Source organism: Alnus glutinosa, chromosome 10, assembly GCF_958979055.1.
Source record: "Alnus glutinosa chromosome 10, dhAlnGlut1.1, whole genome shotgun sequence".
NCBI lineage: Eukaryota > Viridiplantae > Streptophyta > Magnoliopsida > Fagales > Betulaceae > Alnus > Alnus glutinosa.
The window spans coordinates 2,371,022-2,387,817 of NC_084895.1; the positions used below are offsets into that span (position 1 = coordinate 2,371,022).

Below are 16,796 nucleotides of genomic sequence, written 5' to 3' on the forward strand. Positions count from 1 at the left end.
AAAATTTGTTATTATTTGTTTAAAGCCTTGGTTGTGCTTTGATTTGATTATAAGAACTCAAAATTTGAAAAAAAAAAGAAAAAAAAGAAAAAAAAAAAAAAGGAGGACATGGTATAATTACAGAAACATATGTTCTAAATAGAGAGAAAATATTAACAGAGCAGAGCACTCTGTTTTGATATGTAAAAGAAAAACAGCTACAAGCGGCACAAGTGAAATAGTAATTAGGAGAGATGGCTTTGGATTCCGTTAATTGGTGGATTGAATCAAATGAATAAAAGATAAAGGAAAGTAGAAAACTGATTTAACACTTCATCGTTTCACAAGGAGATTGATTAATTTTGAAAGAATAAAGCCGTTAATGGCCTACCCCACCGAAAGAAAAAGAAAACAAAAAAGCAAACCAAACATAAAAGAAATTTCATGGGTATTGCCTTTTAACTTTGAAGTGCACAACCGACATATTCTCGATCAATAATTTTGTAAGTGGATGCGAAAGTCTTTATGAATAGATGGATGAATTACATTGTCTTGTTAAAGTAAAAGAATAATTTCCCTTTTGTTGGGCTGATTGACTTAAAATGCCATGTAATTATGGATTTATTACATAATCCTTGGGAGATATAGATCAGACGTAATGGGTCTTTGGTGTCTTCTAGACTATTTTAATTATCGAACAGGATCCCCTACAACTTTTAGATTCTCAAATTATGAAATTTTGGCAGTTTTTAGGCATCGAAATACTTGAAAAATGTCACCTATTAAAAATGTGGCATGTTAGAGTTGAGAATTGAATATATTTTCATCAAATTCATGCTCTCTTTGTTGTAAAAAAACTTTGAGCTAGAAACCGTTTTTTGAATTTATGAAGAATAAGCGTTTTCGTAAAAGTGAAGAAGAAGCCTTTTACGAAGAAAATTCTTTTTGGTTGCCTTGATGACATGCCTCTTTTTTAAATGGTTACATTTTTCAAGCGTCTTGATGCCTAGAAACGACCTAAATTTTGTTATTTGATAATCTGCAATTTATTTGAAATTATAGGAGATCCTGATCCATTATTTATAGCTGGAGTAGTATTTATTAATAAGAGTACATATTCTTCAAGAGATTGTCCAATTCAGTTCCACTCGGCCAATCAATCACTGCATGGTAATCTGCAAATTTATTGCACCGAATTTGAGTCACTTTTTCTTTCCTTGATACCCCCATAAGCAATTTTCATTCCCCACAAACAGCCATTGCTAAAAGTGAGGTTATGGTAAGCTCCTCAAGGTGGATATTTGAACCAACTTTATTTAAGGTGAAGGGATCATCTTAAGTATCGATCCCACTTGCTTTACCAGAAGAGAATGTGAGAAATAACTAAATGCATTAGCCATTTTATTTGCAGATATCCACTATGCCACTGCCCCCTTGTAATCACCAACATTGGACACCACCCTCCAATGCTGGGTCAAGACTCTGCTCAAATCAAATGAGTTCTTCGTTGTAAATGTTTTGAGCCATGGGCAGTATCCCCAATGGCAAGGTTGAAAAAGAGCTTGCCAATGCTGTATTTTGCCAATTAACTGACCAAACTGTCTTTAGTTACGAAGTTGTGCACATAAATACTGTTGTGATAATAATAAGTTAGGGATCCCCAATGAAGTAGAAAATAGCAGAATAAAAAATAACACAACCACACAAGACAAGAAGATTTAAGTGGTTCGGCTTAATAAGCCTACATTCACTGGCGGAGACGACCCGGAGGAAATTTACTATCAAAAGGATAGAGTACAAAAAGTAGTACAGAGAAAACCACTCAAATCCAAAAGCATTAATACATCCAAATCTCACTCTCACTCACACTGAAAAAGAGAATTATACAAAAGAAAAAATATTCTAAATTCTCTAAGCCACCGTGTGGCCAACACAAATAATGAGAATCTCCAAAGTGGGATGCACTCATTCTTCTTCTCTTCAACTAAAGTTGCTCTCCCCTTTTCTCCTTTTAGTTGCTGACTCTCTCTCTATGTTTCTCTAACATGAAGTTACTGCCACTCTTCCAAAATGACCGAATGACACATACCATTTGGGAGCTCTCAGAACATCTGCATAGAAGAGATGGTTGTACAAAGAGCTATTAGGGCATTGAATTTCATAGGCAAAAGAATCAATTCTTACTGAAAAAAAAAAAAAAAAAAAAAAAAAAGGGGGGTGGGGATAGTTTTCAGTTCTTATCTCATGCATCAATTCCTAAAGACATCTTATGATCTACATTTTCTTTCTACCCTCTATGAAATCACTATTCATCAACTTTATAACCAGCTAATGGTTAATTTCTATTGCAATTATCCAATGAAATTTAAACTTGCTAACTCAAAGTAATTGGTAAATGGATATTAAAAGAGAAAATAAATAATATATAAGGAAGTGGTGATTTTTTTTGAAAAATTCAAATAAAATAAGCATAAAGTTGAACTAAGCACGTGTTACACAAGAAACTCTTGAAATTCTAGATTGAGTTTGTAGAATGTTAACATAATCAAGCATTGTGTGTCTATATGTATCAATTAACCTTAAGCCAGTTTGGAGGAAGACTTGTTATTTGATGAAGAGAATGGCATAAAGACACAAGTCCTAAAAACACAAACACACTGAAAACCCATTAATAACATACCAGCACCACATAGTCAACAGATGATGTCACGATCTAAATCCAGCTTCAGTTTCACATCTCAATGGTTTGGTAATTGAAGCTATCAGAACCAGTACTAGCTTGCCATTGGTTTAGTGCTGGGCGGATATTAGACAACCTGCCATTTTGTTACCATAAATCAAGTCATCCACCTTAATAGGATCATACAACATATATACACAAGAAAATCCTCTGCTGCCATTGATTACCTTTTCCCATGTAGCAGCTTTCAGGAGTTGAGATGCTGAATGGTTATTCAGAACCTACACGTACACTTCCAAAAAAAAAAAAAGAAAGAAACCGAAATGCCCATGATGTTGATTTGGCACAACACTTTCACAAGTACCTATTCATCCCAAAATAGCTGAACATCTGAATCAACTAAGAAAGAACAACACAAGCATAGTAAATTGATACAGAAGATCTACACACATGTGCATCAGATGATATCAATAGTTTATGCAATAGTGCTTTTCACACATCTTGGCACAATAGTGCATCAACACAAGTTTATGGTAGTGCTAATGCAGGTTCCAATAAAATATTCAATGCAGTTGCTAACCTAGTTTCTAATAAATTAGAAATGTTTTTTGATACAAATAAAACCATGCATTGTAAATAGCAGATTAGGCTTCATCTACCTCCTAGTTCCAACTTACAGATCCTTACGGGTAATACCATAGCTAAATTCAACTTTATTTGAATTATTAGATATCACATTTAATATATAACTTTCTTTTCAGGTAGAGAAGTGTTGAGTTTCTTGTGTTACCTCTTTAGTGTACAGATAGATTAATTTTTGTTCACCGATAATCATCAACCTAGCCGATGTAGGACAGCAGCACATGATGTTTCACTGATTAATTAGCAAATTTTAGGGGAAGGATTGTGGCTTTGAACTTATGAAGGATGGAAATGGAGATTAATAGCAACACAAATCATGGGAACAAAACTTGTTGATTCAAAGCATCCCCAATTTCATATGGAGTTTTCAATAATTTTTGGTGGTAACATGAGTGAGACTCAATTGCTTATGTCCAGAATGGTGAAGCAAATGAAGAAATGACAAGTGGGAAAAGCATTTTCTTTTATCAAATTAACATAAAAAACGTACCCCAATTCACTCAAATCCAACCTTGATTTAACATTGAAAGCCAAATCCACATCAATTTTTAGAAAATGAAACAACTAAATAACAAAATTACAAAAAACAAAATATATGGCAGCACTCAAACATCACAAAACCAGAAGCCATACCCAACAACATTAACTAATTTCTTCCAACTAACCTTTCTTTCATGCAAATTTAGGCCTACATATGATTTAACTTCTATCATTAGCTAAATCTAAAAACCAATTAAAAGGTTACAAACAATTAATGTCTGCTAAGAGGTACCTACATTGGCAAAAGCTTGGATGGCGATAGCAATGACCACAACCCATTATCCATGTCAATACCAATCCCAACTCCTTCCCTCCATTGGGCAAGAGGATAAATTTCCCACATCAAATGTACCTACAACATATGCACACTAATTTCAATACACAAAAGGCCAAGTAAAAGGCAAGTAAAGAATCACCTTTGAGTGCCTAGAAAGAGAAATATTACTTAGTATTCTCTTATTATTCTTTTTTTCAAAATCAACTATTGAATTTTGATCTTTAACGTAACATGTGGATTTTGAAAACAGAATTATAAAAGAAAGATGAAATAATATTAAATAACATTTATCAGCTTGAAAAACAAATGAAAAGAAAAGACAACACTTAGAAATAATTGTTAATACACTGTTTGGTTGCCCAATACATTGAATTTTGCACTCCATATGATATCCTATATTCCTATTTTGGCTCTTTCGTCTATTCTAAAATAATTTACGGAAAGTTTTAAAAATATTGTTTATCAAGTAAAAAAAAACAATATATTAAAGTAATGCTATGTTTGGTACTTGTAAAAACATTTAAAATTAAAAATCAAAAGCCTCACTTTTGAATTATGTGCCACGTGTGTGTGTGTGTGTGTGAGAGAGAGAGAGAGAGAGAGAGAGAGAGAGAGAGAGAGTACTTGTTTTGAATGACGGTTGAGGGATGCGACAAAGGTGGCTTGGGCGCGAGTCAGTATTCAATCAATTCGTTATCAATCCATTTTTCTTCTATGTGAGCAATCTTCCGCCATTCTTTTCCCTTTTTACCTCGCCACTCTTTCTTCAATAAAGGACAACTGCGGATTTGTAGAAAAGAAAGGGAGGGAGGCAGCCCCTGTTCTGGCATGTACTTGAGCTTAGGGCAGTCAGATATCCCTAGGTTTTCAAGTGCATTGAGGAGTTGAAGCCCCTTGTCCAAAGATTTCAAATCCAGAAAGTTAGAAATGGAAAGAAAGGTCAGATTGGTGGGCAGCAACTGTGCCTCTGGGAAGGACTCCACACCAGGTATGCCAGTGATTGTCAAACTTGTAAGAAATGGGAGGTTTTGCAAATCCCACCCCATCCGACTAGCAAAAAGTTTCTTACATCGAGAAATGTCAATACTTTCCAAATTGGATGGCAATCCCCCTTCAGGAAGCGACTCAACTTCTGGACAGTCACTTACAGTCAAATTCTGAAGAGAAGGGAGGAGTATGTGCATCTTGTTAGGCAGTGATCTCAGACTCCCACAACAATTCATGGAAAGCGATGTAAGGCTAGGGGCACGCAATCCCCCTTTCGGAAAAGATACAAAATGATGGCAACCAATTATATCTATTTGTAAGGTGACTAAATCGTGTTCATAATGTTCTGGAACTGTAAGAGCTTCCAGATTGTTACAGGACAAGAATCGGATATCAGAAAGCTTTGGGAATAAATCTAATGGGAAGGACTTGAGAGAATCACAGGAGAACAACGCCAATTCTTCAAGGTATGAACACTCCAAGTGTGTCAGGAGCTCTAACTGCACACATTCTCTAATTTCAAGGGTTTTTAACGTTGAGGGAAGACCATCCTTAGGAAGGGACACAAGTGAGGAACAATTACGGATCACTAACTTTTGAACACCGCTGTTGGAGTCTATCATTCCCTCGGGAAAGGAAACAAGTGAAGAACAACCATTGATTTGGAGGGTTTTTAATGTAGAGGGAAGACCATCCTTTGGAAGGAACATAAGTGAAGGGCAGTTGTGAATTATTAACTCTTGAAGATCGCCAATGGAGTTTATCATTACCTCGGGAAGGGACTCTAATGCATTAAATTCTCTAATTTTGAGCTTATGCAATCCAGTTGGCAATTCCTTTAACAACCTCTCATTACAATAGCTTAGCTCTAACTCACGAATAGCAGGAGCCCTCGGGAGTGGAGCCACCAACTGTGGACTTCTCTCAATCTCAAGTATTGCTAAACAAGGAAGATGGACAGGCAATCCTCCTGTTAGCTTAGGGCAACCCTTAATATAAAGCTTTTCAAGTTGAGGAAAAGCTGCTCCTCCATTTTCGGAACCAAAAGAAATCCATTCCACCCAGTTTGCCATCTGCTCGATATGTAGAACTTTTAGGGCTCCAAAGGACTTGATTGAAGAAGAACTATTGCCACAAAATTCATGGCCCACTGTAACAACACCATCAAACCCAACTATAGAGAGATTATGTAGAGAAGGTAGCTGCCCAAGGGGTGGCAAGTTGCTGCAATATTTACAATTACGTAGATCAAGAGATGCTATATTAGAGAATGAAGCATGCCCTACCCAATCCGAAAAACTTTTACCACCATAGTGTTTGATAGTAAGTCTTTTCAGGTATGTATGGGGTCGGAGACTATCGAGTACAATTCTCTCACTTTCTGAAAAATTAGTATCAACATTCCATTCCAATACTAAATCTTCGAGGTACTTTTTATCCCTCAAGCTTGCCTCTAGAGCATCCGTAGGAGATTCAACATTTTGGATCTCCAATATAGAAAGTGATCCCCGAAGATTTGTGAGTTTTCCTAACTCCCTAATGCAAGACCCACTACGTTTGCCAATGATAAATTTCGTCAACGTTTGGAGCCTTTTTAATCTACCGAGTTGTTCTGGCATCTCTGTTATCCTGGTTCCGGAAATATCAAGATGCTGTAAATTAATGAGTTTATACATCTCTCTTGGCAATGCAGCAAGCTGCTCACACATTGACAAAATCAATGTTTGCAAATTGCACAACTGACATATAGAATCGGGCAGCCTTTGAACTCGAGTGAAAGAAAGGTCCAAGTAACATAGATATTTAAGTTTGCCAATTGAATCTGGTAATTCAGTAAAGTTCTCATACCTCAACAGAGAAAGCACTCGTAAGCATCTTAGTGTTGGCAATAAATCATGTAGTACTTTTCCATTCAAGCGGTATTTGGGCCAAGGGTAACTAAACATATTTAAATGTAGGAAAGTGCGCAACCTCTTAGCCTTGTGAAGGGTCTCAAACTTCTTCAAGCTATGAAACTCTTGTTTGGAAAAATAGGACAAGTGGCGGGTATTGTTTACAATCTCGTGAGAACAATCACCCTCCAATCTTAAAATGAATTGCCCTGATATAGATTTGGCTAAATCGCTTACAAGATCATGCATTACAAAACATGAATTGTTGTCACTTGATTTTTGGAATAATGATCTTGATTCTAGAGTGAGGAAATACTCATTCCCAACTTCTTCCATTGTTTTGTTTTTGGGTTGTTGTAGGAACCCTTCCGCCATCCATAACAAGATTAATTGATCTTTTTTGAAAGCATAATCCTTTGGGAATAATGAACAATAAGCAAAGCATCGCTTTAGATGCGAAGAGAGATATTTGTAGCTTAATCTTAGAGCTGGAAGAATGCCCATCTCATCAATTTGCAAATCCCACAATACACTCTCCAATATCTTATCCCATTCATCAACATCTGGTTTAGATCTTAAGACACCACCAATTGCCTTGATTGCTAATGGAACGCCTTTGCACTTCTTCATGATTTTTCTGCCTATTACTTCTAACTCTCCGTGTGCATTAGAGTTGCCATCATGGAATGCATGTTTTGCAAATAGTGACCAACAATCCTCTTCAGGTAACTCCTTCAGATGATGAGACATTGCACTAGCTCGCATGACTAATGCAACACTATAATTACGTGTTGTTACAAGGACCTTACTTACTTGTGTCCCATATTTGAAGGGTTTGCAAAGTGTCTCCCAGTGATCAAAATTCTCATTCCAAACATCATCTAAAACAAGTAGAAACTTCTTCCCCATTAAACACTCATTTAGTTTAAGTTGAAGCTGATTTAAATCCGTGACATAACAAGGTGACAAAGTTATTGCCTCCAGAATTGTTTTTGTTACCTTAAACACGTCAAATTCTTCGGAAACACAAACCCATGCTTCAAGGTCAAACTGCTGCTTCACCCTGTCGTTATTGTACACAAGTTGAGCAAGGGTGGTCTTGCCAATCCCCCCCATGCCGAATATGGCAATAACACCCATCTCATTGCTAGTTGCATCATCTGAGAGCAACAAGTTAATTATTTCATCCTTTTCACTGTTCCTACCACAAATATCAGATTCTTCAACTAAAGAAGTCGTGGGCAATCTTTCAAATGATTTCCCTCCAACGCCTTCTCTTAGGCCAATAACATCCTTTTGTTTTGCCAGAGTTTCTAGTCTTTCAAGAACCTCTTTTATTTTTGGCTCTATTTCTTGGACAAAAGAACTATAAAAAGTAGAGATGGACTTTCGTACCTTGCTTGTAGTGGTTTGAAATTGAACATCCAACTCGCTTCGCAAGGCTTCAGTTGCAATCTCATCCAAGACGTGCTCTGCATCATAGACTGCATCTTTCAACTCATCAAGCCACTTTTTCACGACAGGCTTTGTAAGTTGCAACTCTTCAGCATCTTCAAGCACTGCATTGACAGTTAGGAATGTCGTCTCCAACTTCTTTAGGAGACCGTTGGAGAGTTTTTGTCGCCGAAAGAAGTTAACGAACTCACCAGATGCCATTCTTTCGAAAAACGCTTGGAGGAAAGGAGAGAGAAAAATGCTTGCAACCTCAGCCATGTTTTTTTCTTTGGAAATCAAAGGAAAGGAAGGAAGGGTATTGCAAACAGTAGAGTCGCAAATCAGATAGCAAGCTGTGTTTTGCTTTAACAAGGAAGAAGAAGTGGACTTATTTTGATCGTACAGGAAACTATAAATAAATTAATTTGATGAAGTAATATCAACATTATCAGCATCTTCTTGATTATTATATGATCCTTAATTACCTAATTTCTCACCTAATATCACCATCTTCTTGCTTATAATATGTATAGACATAGACAGGTTATCTGATTGAGTCAATTTCCTCGGCCGGCTAACTCTAAAAAATATGAGCAAATAATTGAACCAACTATTTAAGTCACATACAATTCTAACGTTGGTCATTGGTTTGTGCGTTTTGAATTCCGTTGGTCGGCCGGTTGTGTTGGACTCCTCACAATGCCATTAAGCAAAGAACAAACGAAGAAAAAGAATAACAAAAGAAAGGAAAGGAATCAAATTATAAGTCTTGTTTGCTGTGTACTTTTGTCTATTGCTTGAAATTCAAATTTATCAATTTATCGTATTTAATTCCTACAGCCTCCAGAATTTCAGCGTCTCCTTATGACTACCATTTGCATCTGAGGCCGTATATATATAATATCCACAAATTAAATTACCAAATGCCACCTAAATTCTCTGTTATGGATGTCTATCTTAAGGACAATAGCGTTTTTTAGCATCTACCAACTACTTTAATTTGAATTACTACTTACAAAAAATAAAAAAATAAAAAAAAATAACTACTTTGAATTACTAATGCCTTTAACTTCATGCGCGGGCACGTGGATCTCACGCTCCAGCTCACTGGCATAGAGCTCTCCTCCCCTCCGCTAGAGGCCAAAGTTGCTGTTTTTTTGGGTTTTTTTGGTTCTTTATTTGTTTCTGTTATTTTATATTACATGGGTTATTGTCTTCCTTTAGAGAAGACTTTTGTAATTAGATTTGTGTTTGTGTCTCTCTCTTCTGCAATCTAAGATTCAGATTCTAACAATACTTTTACAATATTGTTGGGAAATCCACCAATTTTCCGTTCATAGGTTTGTCCACTCCTTCCTTTTGACTTTTGTAATTGAATTTGTGTTTGTGTCCATGCATGCCATGAGAAAGGTGCTCAATGCTGCCCCATCAAGGATATTGTGGGAAATACACAAACTAATGGCGATTCCGCCGCACGTAAAGACGTTCATCTGTGTTAGAATATAAATTATATAATTAAATTCATCAATTCTTATAAAAATAATCTTTTGGAATAAATAGTTGTTTAACATAAAATTAAACCAAATGCACAATCTGATTTTTTAGGCAATCTGTCCTTAATTCCTTCATGCTCCATTTTTCAATATCAATCCTCCCAAGAGTATCTTGATTGCCTTACGAAGCAGAGAGCCATCAATTCCTTCCATATGCGATTGCCGAAGCCACATTGGAAGAGGAGATGCTCTCTATTCTCAATCCTTCCCCGGCAAAAAGAGCAATAAAAAACCAGTACTAGCTTCCAATTGGTTCAGTGTCGACTGGATATTTTATGCAGCTTTCCACTTTGTTACCATAGATCAAGTCAGCCACAAGAAAATACTTTGCTGACACTGATTACCTTGTCCCCACGTACCATCTTTCAGGAGAACGGGTACAGTAAAAATGGTGATTCAAGAACCTACACTTCCAACAAAGGAAAAAGAAACCCAAATTTCCCCATGATGCCGATTTGGCGCCACACCTTCACAAGGTCTACAAGTCACCACAGAACTTTTAGTACCTATTCATCAGAAAACACCAAAACATCTGAATCAAAAAAGAAATAACAACACATGCATACATACTAGATTGAAAAAGAAAATCAACACACATGCGCATCAGATGATATCGATAATTTATGCATACAAATATAACATAGTCCTCTTCCCGCATCCTAGCACAACAGTGCAGCAATACAAGTTCATGGTAGTCCTAATGCAGATTCAAATAAAATGTTCCATGCACTTGCTAACCTAATTCCAAATCAATTAGAAATGTTTTTTGATACCAAATAAAACCCTGCATTAAAAAGAGCAGATTTGGCTTCATCTGCCTCCTAGTTCCCATTTACAGTCTTTTCAGGTAATACCATAACTAAATTCAATTTCATTTTAGTTATTGGATATTGAAGGTAATAAATAACTTTCTTTCCAAGTAGAAAAGTGTTGAGTTTCTTGTGTTACCTATTTAGTGTACACACAGCTTAATTGTAGTTCACCAATAGTTATCAACCTAGCCGATGTAGGATAGTAGCACATAAGGTTAATCGGTACCAAAGTGTAGGCAAAAGATCATGGCTTTGAGCTTGTAAAGAATGGAAAAAGAAAGTAGTACGTTTATGCTTCAGATCAGGTTAGGAAAGATTGAATTTTTAAGGGTTTGAATATGTATGAGCAGCCATTAAAAAAAAAAAAAAAAAAAAGTACAGAGGAAACAGAGAAGTTGTACAATAAAAATCCCCTAAAAGTATTGATAAGAAAATAAGTTAGTCATCAAACGCATATGCAGAATAACTGGGTGGATGAGGCCAATCGTTCATGTACTTGTCTCTATTTTTCTATTTGAACAAAAATTTAAAAATCAAAAAAATACTCAATAGAAGTGAAATTGAAAGGAAGCAGTTTATAAGATTTGATTCCAACTTTCGTTATTGACAATAAAAAGTAGCCCTGTAAAAGAATCCACAAAGAGTTAAGGGCTGAGTGCAAAATCCAGAGTTATAGAAATACAAATGAAGGGAACATACCTTGTTAATTCAGAGCATCCCCAATTCTCAAGTTCTCAATAATTTTTGGTGATGACATGAGAGAGACTCAATTGCTCAGTTCTGGCATAGTGAAGTAAATGAAGAATTAACCAGTGGGCAGAGTATTCAGAGCATTCTTTAATTCTAACAATGCGTAGCCATCACTAGCATGAACTGTTTGAGCAAGGCTATCTTGAGACTCCTTTAACACGAGAGAAACCATGAATATTAATTTTGGGGTTCACCATACCTCAACGCTCGCAAAAGCTTGAATGTTGATGACAATGGCGATGATGATCCATTATATATCCTTTTTAGAACCAAGCCCAAGTTCTTCCTTCTATCGGGCACAGAGGGGAGTAGGCCTTCTTTTGCTTGGAGGAGCCTTTGGCAGTCTAGAGAACTCTATCAGAGGGGTTAATGTGGAGGGTGGGGAATGGTGCAAATGTTAGAATTTGGGGTGATCGGTGGATTAATTCTACTCCAACTCATATGATTGAAGATACAGTTCAGATTCTACCTATAAAAGCAAAAGTAGAGGAATTGATTAACTTACAGGAAAATTGGTGGAATATCCCCCTCTTCAAGCAGATTTTTTCACAAGCAACTGTGGAAAACATCTGCTCAATGGCGATTTGTCCTCACTTGCTGCAGAATCGGTTGGTGATTTCTCTGTTAAGAGTGCATATCATTTGGATGTTAGAAGGCGGTCTAGCTCAGTCCCTAGCACTTCTGTTTCTGGTATTCCTTCTCCCATTTGGTCGGCTATCTGGTCTTTGCAGGTTCCCAAATATGTGCAATCTTTTCTCTGGCGTGCCTGTAGAGACTTGCTGCCAACACGAGATAAATTATTACTGAGGAAGATTGTCCAAGACCCTTTTTGCCCAATGTGTGGGACAGAAGCCGAGACCCCAGGACACTTACTTTGGTGGTGTGATTCGGCTAGAGTAGTTTGGGCAGAGGGTTGTCGTCGGCTCCAGAAATGCTCAAGTCTGACTGGCTCTTTTATTAGTATTTTTGAGTACCTCTCAGGTCTCTTGGATCAATCGGAGCTTGAATGGTTTGGAGTGGTGTCTCACAAATTATGGGCTCGCAGGAATCAAGTGGTATTTGGGGGAGAAGTTTGGCATCCTAGGTGTTTGTTGAAAAGTGCCAATGAGGGTCTGGAGGATTTCCGTGCATCTTAGGTTGCTCATGTCCTCCCTTCAAGGGGAATTGGAGAGCTTCACGTTACCTGGTCTCCACCTCCGTGTAATGGGTTCAAGATTAACTGGGATGCGGCTGTGGATCGAAGGAAGAAGCTTATTGGAATTGGGTTGGTTGCCCGTGATCATTTGGGTGGAGTTCGTGGTGTTATGTGTTCGACGGTGGCTTATATTTCGTATTCAACCTTAGCTGAAGCACTGGCAGCAAGAAAAGGTGTTGAGCTTGCACGGACAGCTGGGTATTCGGTCATTTACACTGGAGGGTGATTTTATGGTGACTGTGGAGGCTTTGAAGAAGAGTGATTTTTCTTCCTGTGTCTATGGGGGAGTGGTTTGTGGCATTATTTCTCATCTCTCTGATTTTGAATTGCTTGATTTTTCTTTGGGGTAATTACTTTTTTTTTCCTATGAACTATCAAAAAATGCGCGATGCTCCCATGAACTATCAACTCGACCAAAATAGAATATTCAACTACCAAAGACAACCATTTTTTCCCCTTCCGTCAGTTAAAGGGGTTAAAATAAACGGTCAACGAGTCACGTGACCGTCACAGGCCGTTTTACCCACATTTTCTTCCTCTTCTCTTCCCATGAACTACCACCATCTTCCTCTTTTCCCCCCATGAACTACCTTCATCTTTCAACATATCCTCATGTAAAATGGCACATGACCCGTTGACTGTTTCTTTTAACCCCTCTAACTGACGGAATGGAAGAAAATGGTTGTTTTTGGTAGTTGAATACTCTATTTTGGTCAAGTTGGTAGTTCATGGGGACATCACGCATTTTTTGGTAGTTCATGGGGGGAAAAGATAATTACCCATTTTTCTTTTGTTCAAAGAGGTGGTAATAGTGTAGCCCATGAAGTTGCTAAGCTTGCTGTTTCATCTCTCTACCAGTTGTGGATTGACTCTTTTCCTAATTCTTTGTCAAGTTGTATCAGAATAACTATTGTAATCTTGCTATTTAATGAGATTAGGATTTCTTTTCAAAAAAAAAAAAAAAAGGACAATAGCGTTTTTTAAGCATCTACCAACTACTTTAATTTGAATTACTACTTAAAAAAAAAAAAAAAAACAAAAAAAATTACTTTGAATTACTAATGCCTTTAACTTCACGTGCCGGCATGTGGATCTCACGCTCCAGCTCACTTGCATGGAGCTCTCCTCTCCTCCGCTAGATGCCGAAGTTGCTGGTTTTTTGGGTTTTTTTAGTTGTTTATTTGTTTTTGTTATTTTATGTTACAATGTCACATGGGTTATTGTCTCCTTTAAGAGAAGACTTTTGTAACTAAATTTGTGTTGGTGTCTCTCTCTTCTGCAATCTAAGATTCTGATTCTAACAATACTTTTACAGTATTGTTGGGCGGTGGCGGACCCAAGCTTGTAAAAATGGAGGGGTCAAATTGAAAACAAAAAATTTTAAGGGGACAAAACTAAAAAAATTAAAAAAAATTAGGGGGTAAAATTTATTTTATTTTATTTTTGAATTTTTATGAATTTTTTTTAGGAAAAATTTTGGGGCTTGGGGAGGCTTGGCCACCCTAGCCCTTATGCAGGTCTGCCCCTGTTGTTGGGAAATTCACCTATTTTTCGTTCATAGGTTTGTCCACTCTTTCCTTTCGAATCAAGAGTGAAAACGATCCTCCAAGTAACATCTTCTTTATTCAATTAAATAAATAAATAACCTGAAAGAACGTACACACCGTCGATCCGTCTTACTGCAAGAAAAGGGTCTCTTAGTTTATGCCTAGGCAAAGAACCTGTTTTGGCTAGCAGGAATTTTATTTTTATTTTTATTTTTTTCATTCTTTGTGTGATTTCACTTGAAGTCGTTATTAACGGTAACCTCTAAACCTTTATCGCTGAACTTGGCACACGAAAAATATAAAATAAGAGTGTCGGAATGGAAGAAATGTCTGAAGTAGCCAACAAATTTCAACTCTATCAAGCACTATATATACCATTCGATATATTACATGAGATAGAATATTAACTTAATCTTTATGCTCAACAACACAAAAAGCTCTCTCGATTAATTTTCATTCATATCATCACATATTCTAACCATATGTCTGTTTGCAGTAACTCCCATCATAATATTAATATGGCAACAATAGCCAGCTGTTTACTCGGAACAACGTATCCAACAATGCTTTTTTCTTCACATCTCTCAGGAAACAAAATGGACAAATGAGTAGTAGCAAAAGATTAAGCGAAATCGCCAAGCTCGGCCATAATTAATCCACATCAACCACGATTTTTCTTGAAGTTAATACAATCTCAAACTATCAATTCAAATACACCAAACATCTATTCCTAAATTTGTGAAAAAGGCTAAAAAACAGCAACATCTAGCTCTCAAATACTGTCCTACATTTGTAACTTCCAACATCGGAAACAACAAAACCAACATTATCAATAAAAACATATATGTAATTTATCTTCAATTCCTTAAGTGGCCTATATGCCAACACACACACACACACATATATATATCTATATATATATCATTTATTATATTTAATAATAGATTGTATATATGGTGTACAATATGGTAATTTAACCTGATAGTAGGGCCGGCTCAAAGCCTAGGCAAGTTAGGCACTCGCCTAGGGCCCCCGATTTGATGAGGCCCAAAAAAAAATTCTAGGCCCAATTTTTTTTTTAATTTAAGGCCCAAAATTTTTTTAGTAAGGTCCAAAAAAAAATTCATAAAACTTAATGCCTCTAAATAAGTAATTTAAAAAAGGACTTAATTTAATAAGGCCCCAATATAATAAGCCCATGGTAACTTATCAAATAGAAATTTAATAGAAAATGACTAGTTTATTCAAAAGATTTAGATAGAGTATTTTGTTTTTGTTTACAAGTTGTTTAATTCAAAACCTAATAGAATGCAACTAGATAATGAAGGAACTAATGACTTGAAAAATCTTAGCGCTAAACTTAAAAGTCGTGAAGTCTTAGTGTTTAATTAATATAATAATAATATTAATTTTTTTTTTTTTTTTTACTTTAATTTTTTTTTTAAGGCCCCATTTTGAAGTTTCGTCTAAGGCCTCAAAATATATTCAGCAGGCTCTGGCACTATATATATATATATAAAGTTTAAAAAATGAAAAAAAAAAAAAAAAAAAAAGAAAAAAAAAAAAGAAGAGGGGTGGCTGACCACCCCATGGTGGCCCTCTTCTTTTTTCTTTTTTCTTTTTTTTTTTCAATTTTTTTTTCAATTTTCTTATTTTTAATTATTTTTTAAAGATTTTATTTTTTATTTTTTTTATATAGTATCACATGTCAATATCAGCGGTTGACATGTGGCAAGACGTTAAAATTTGCAATCTAACCGAGGTGCCAAATGAGTTTTTACCCCTAATTCAGGTACTACCTATGATACAAAACAAAATTGAGGTACTAAATTTAAAAACACGTAAAACTTAAATACTAATGAGGTATTTAACCTTAAAAAAAATCACGTGACTTGACTTCCGTTCGGATTTAACACTGAATCCTGACGGAATACCCTTATGTGAAGGTTTTTGATAGTTTAATACTCCAGTTTGAGAGAAATGATAGTTCGGTACCTTTCTGTCATAATGACGGATATTTCAGAACCCTTCTGTGAAGTTAACCCTAATAATTTTAGTAACCGTATCAAGAAATATGTAATTGAGAATGGAAGTGGAAGCGTGTAATATTTTTTTTTTCTTTTTGTTCTTTTTAATCAATTTTTTTAGGAAAATATGTTGCCACTGTTTTATGCGATTTTGACAATAAGATTCCATTTTTTAATTTTGCGAATTTAAGACTTGAATTTACAAAAAAAAAAAAAAAAATCAGTTAATACTTTTTTCCTTTTTTCTCTTAAAAATAAATAATGAAAATATAATTATACTATTCCAATTAAAAAAATTAAAAAATTAAAAAAAATACTGGACTTAGGGTTGGAGCCCGTCGTGGAGCCATCTCTCCTCTAGTTCTTTTTTTTTTTTTTTTTTTTGGCTTTTTTCTATTCTTTTTATAAATTAATAAGAAGAGAATAATTATATTTTCATGTCATTTATTTATTTATTGAGAATAAAATGAACAGACGTCTT

The 16,796-nt window shown here is 35.8% G+C and overlaps 1 protein-coding gene and 1 long non-coding RNA gene across 5 annotated transcripts in view; both read right to left on the minus strand.

Annotated features, from left to right (window-relative positions):
- Positions 1-1,679: 1,679 nt before the first annotated feature.
- Positions 1,680-16,796, minus strand: part of LOC133879718 (putative disease resistance RPP13-like protein 1) — a 37,416-nt gene continuing 22,299 nt past the window's right edge. The window contains exons 1-5 of one of the 4 annotated variants that reach the window (XM_062318426.1): positions 4,743-8,812; positions 4,078-4,193; positions 2,887-2,951; positions 2,660-2,795; positions 1,680-2,090 (exon numbers count right to left, since the gene is read on the minus strand). In XM_062318426.1, coding sequence (XP_062174410.1) covers positions 4,793-8,710 — 3,918 coding nt within the window. In that variant the 5' untranslated portion in view covers positions 8,711-8,812 and the 3' untranslated portion in view covers positions 1,680-2,090; positions 2,660-2,795; positions 2,887-2,951; positions 4,078-4,193; positions 4,743-4,792. The other 3 variants (XM_062318425.1, XM_062318423.1, XM_062318424.1) reach the window with 3 other exon arrangements.
- Positions 9,959-13,056, minus strand: LOC133880184 (uncharacterized). Its single transcript, XR_009902204.1, has 4 exons — positions 12,052-13,056; positions 11,746-11,900; positions 11,496-11,576; positions 9,959-10,490 (listed from the first exon to the last, which is right to left on the minus strand). It is a non-coding gene; the product is annotated as an uncharacterized LOC133880184 (long non-coding RNA).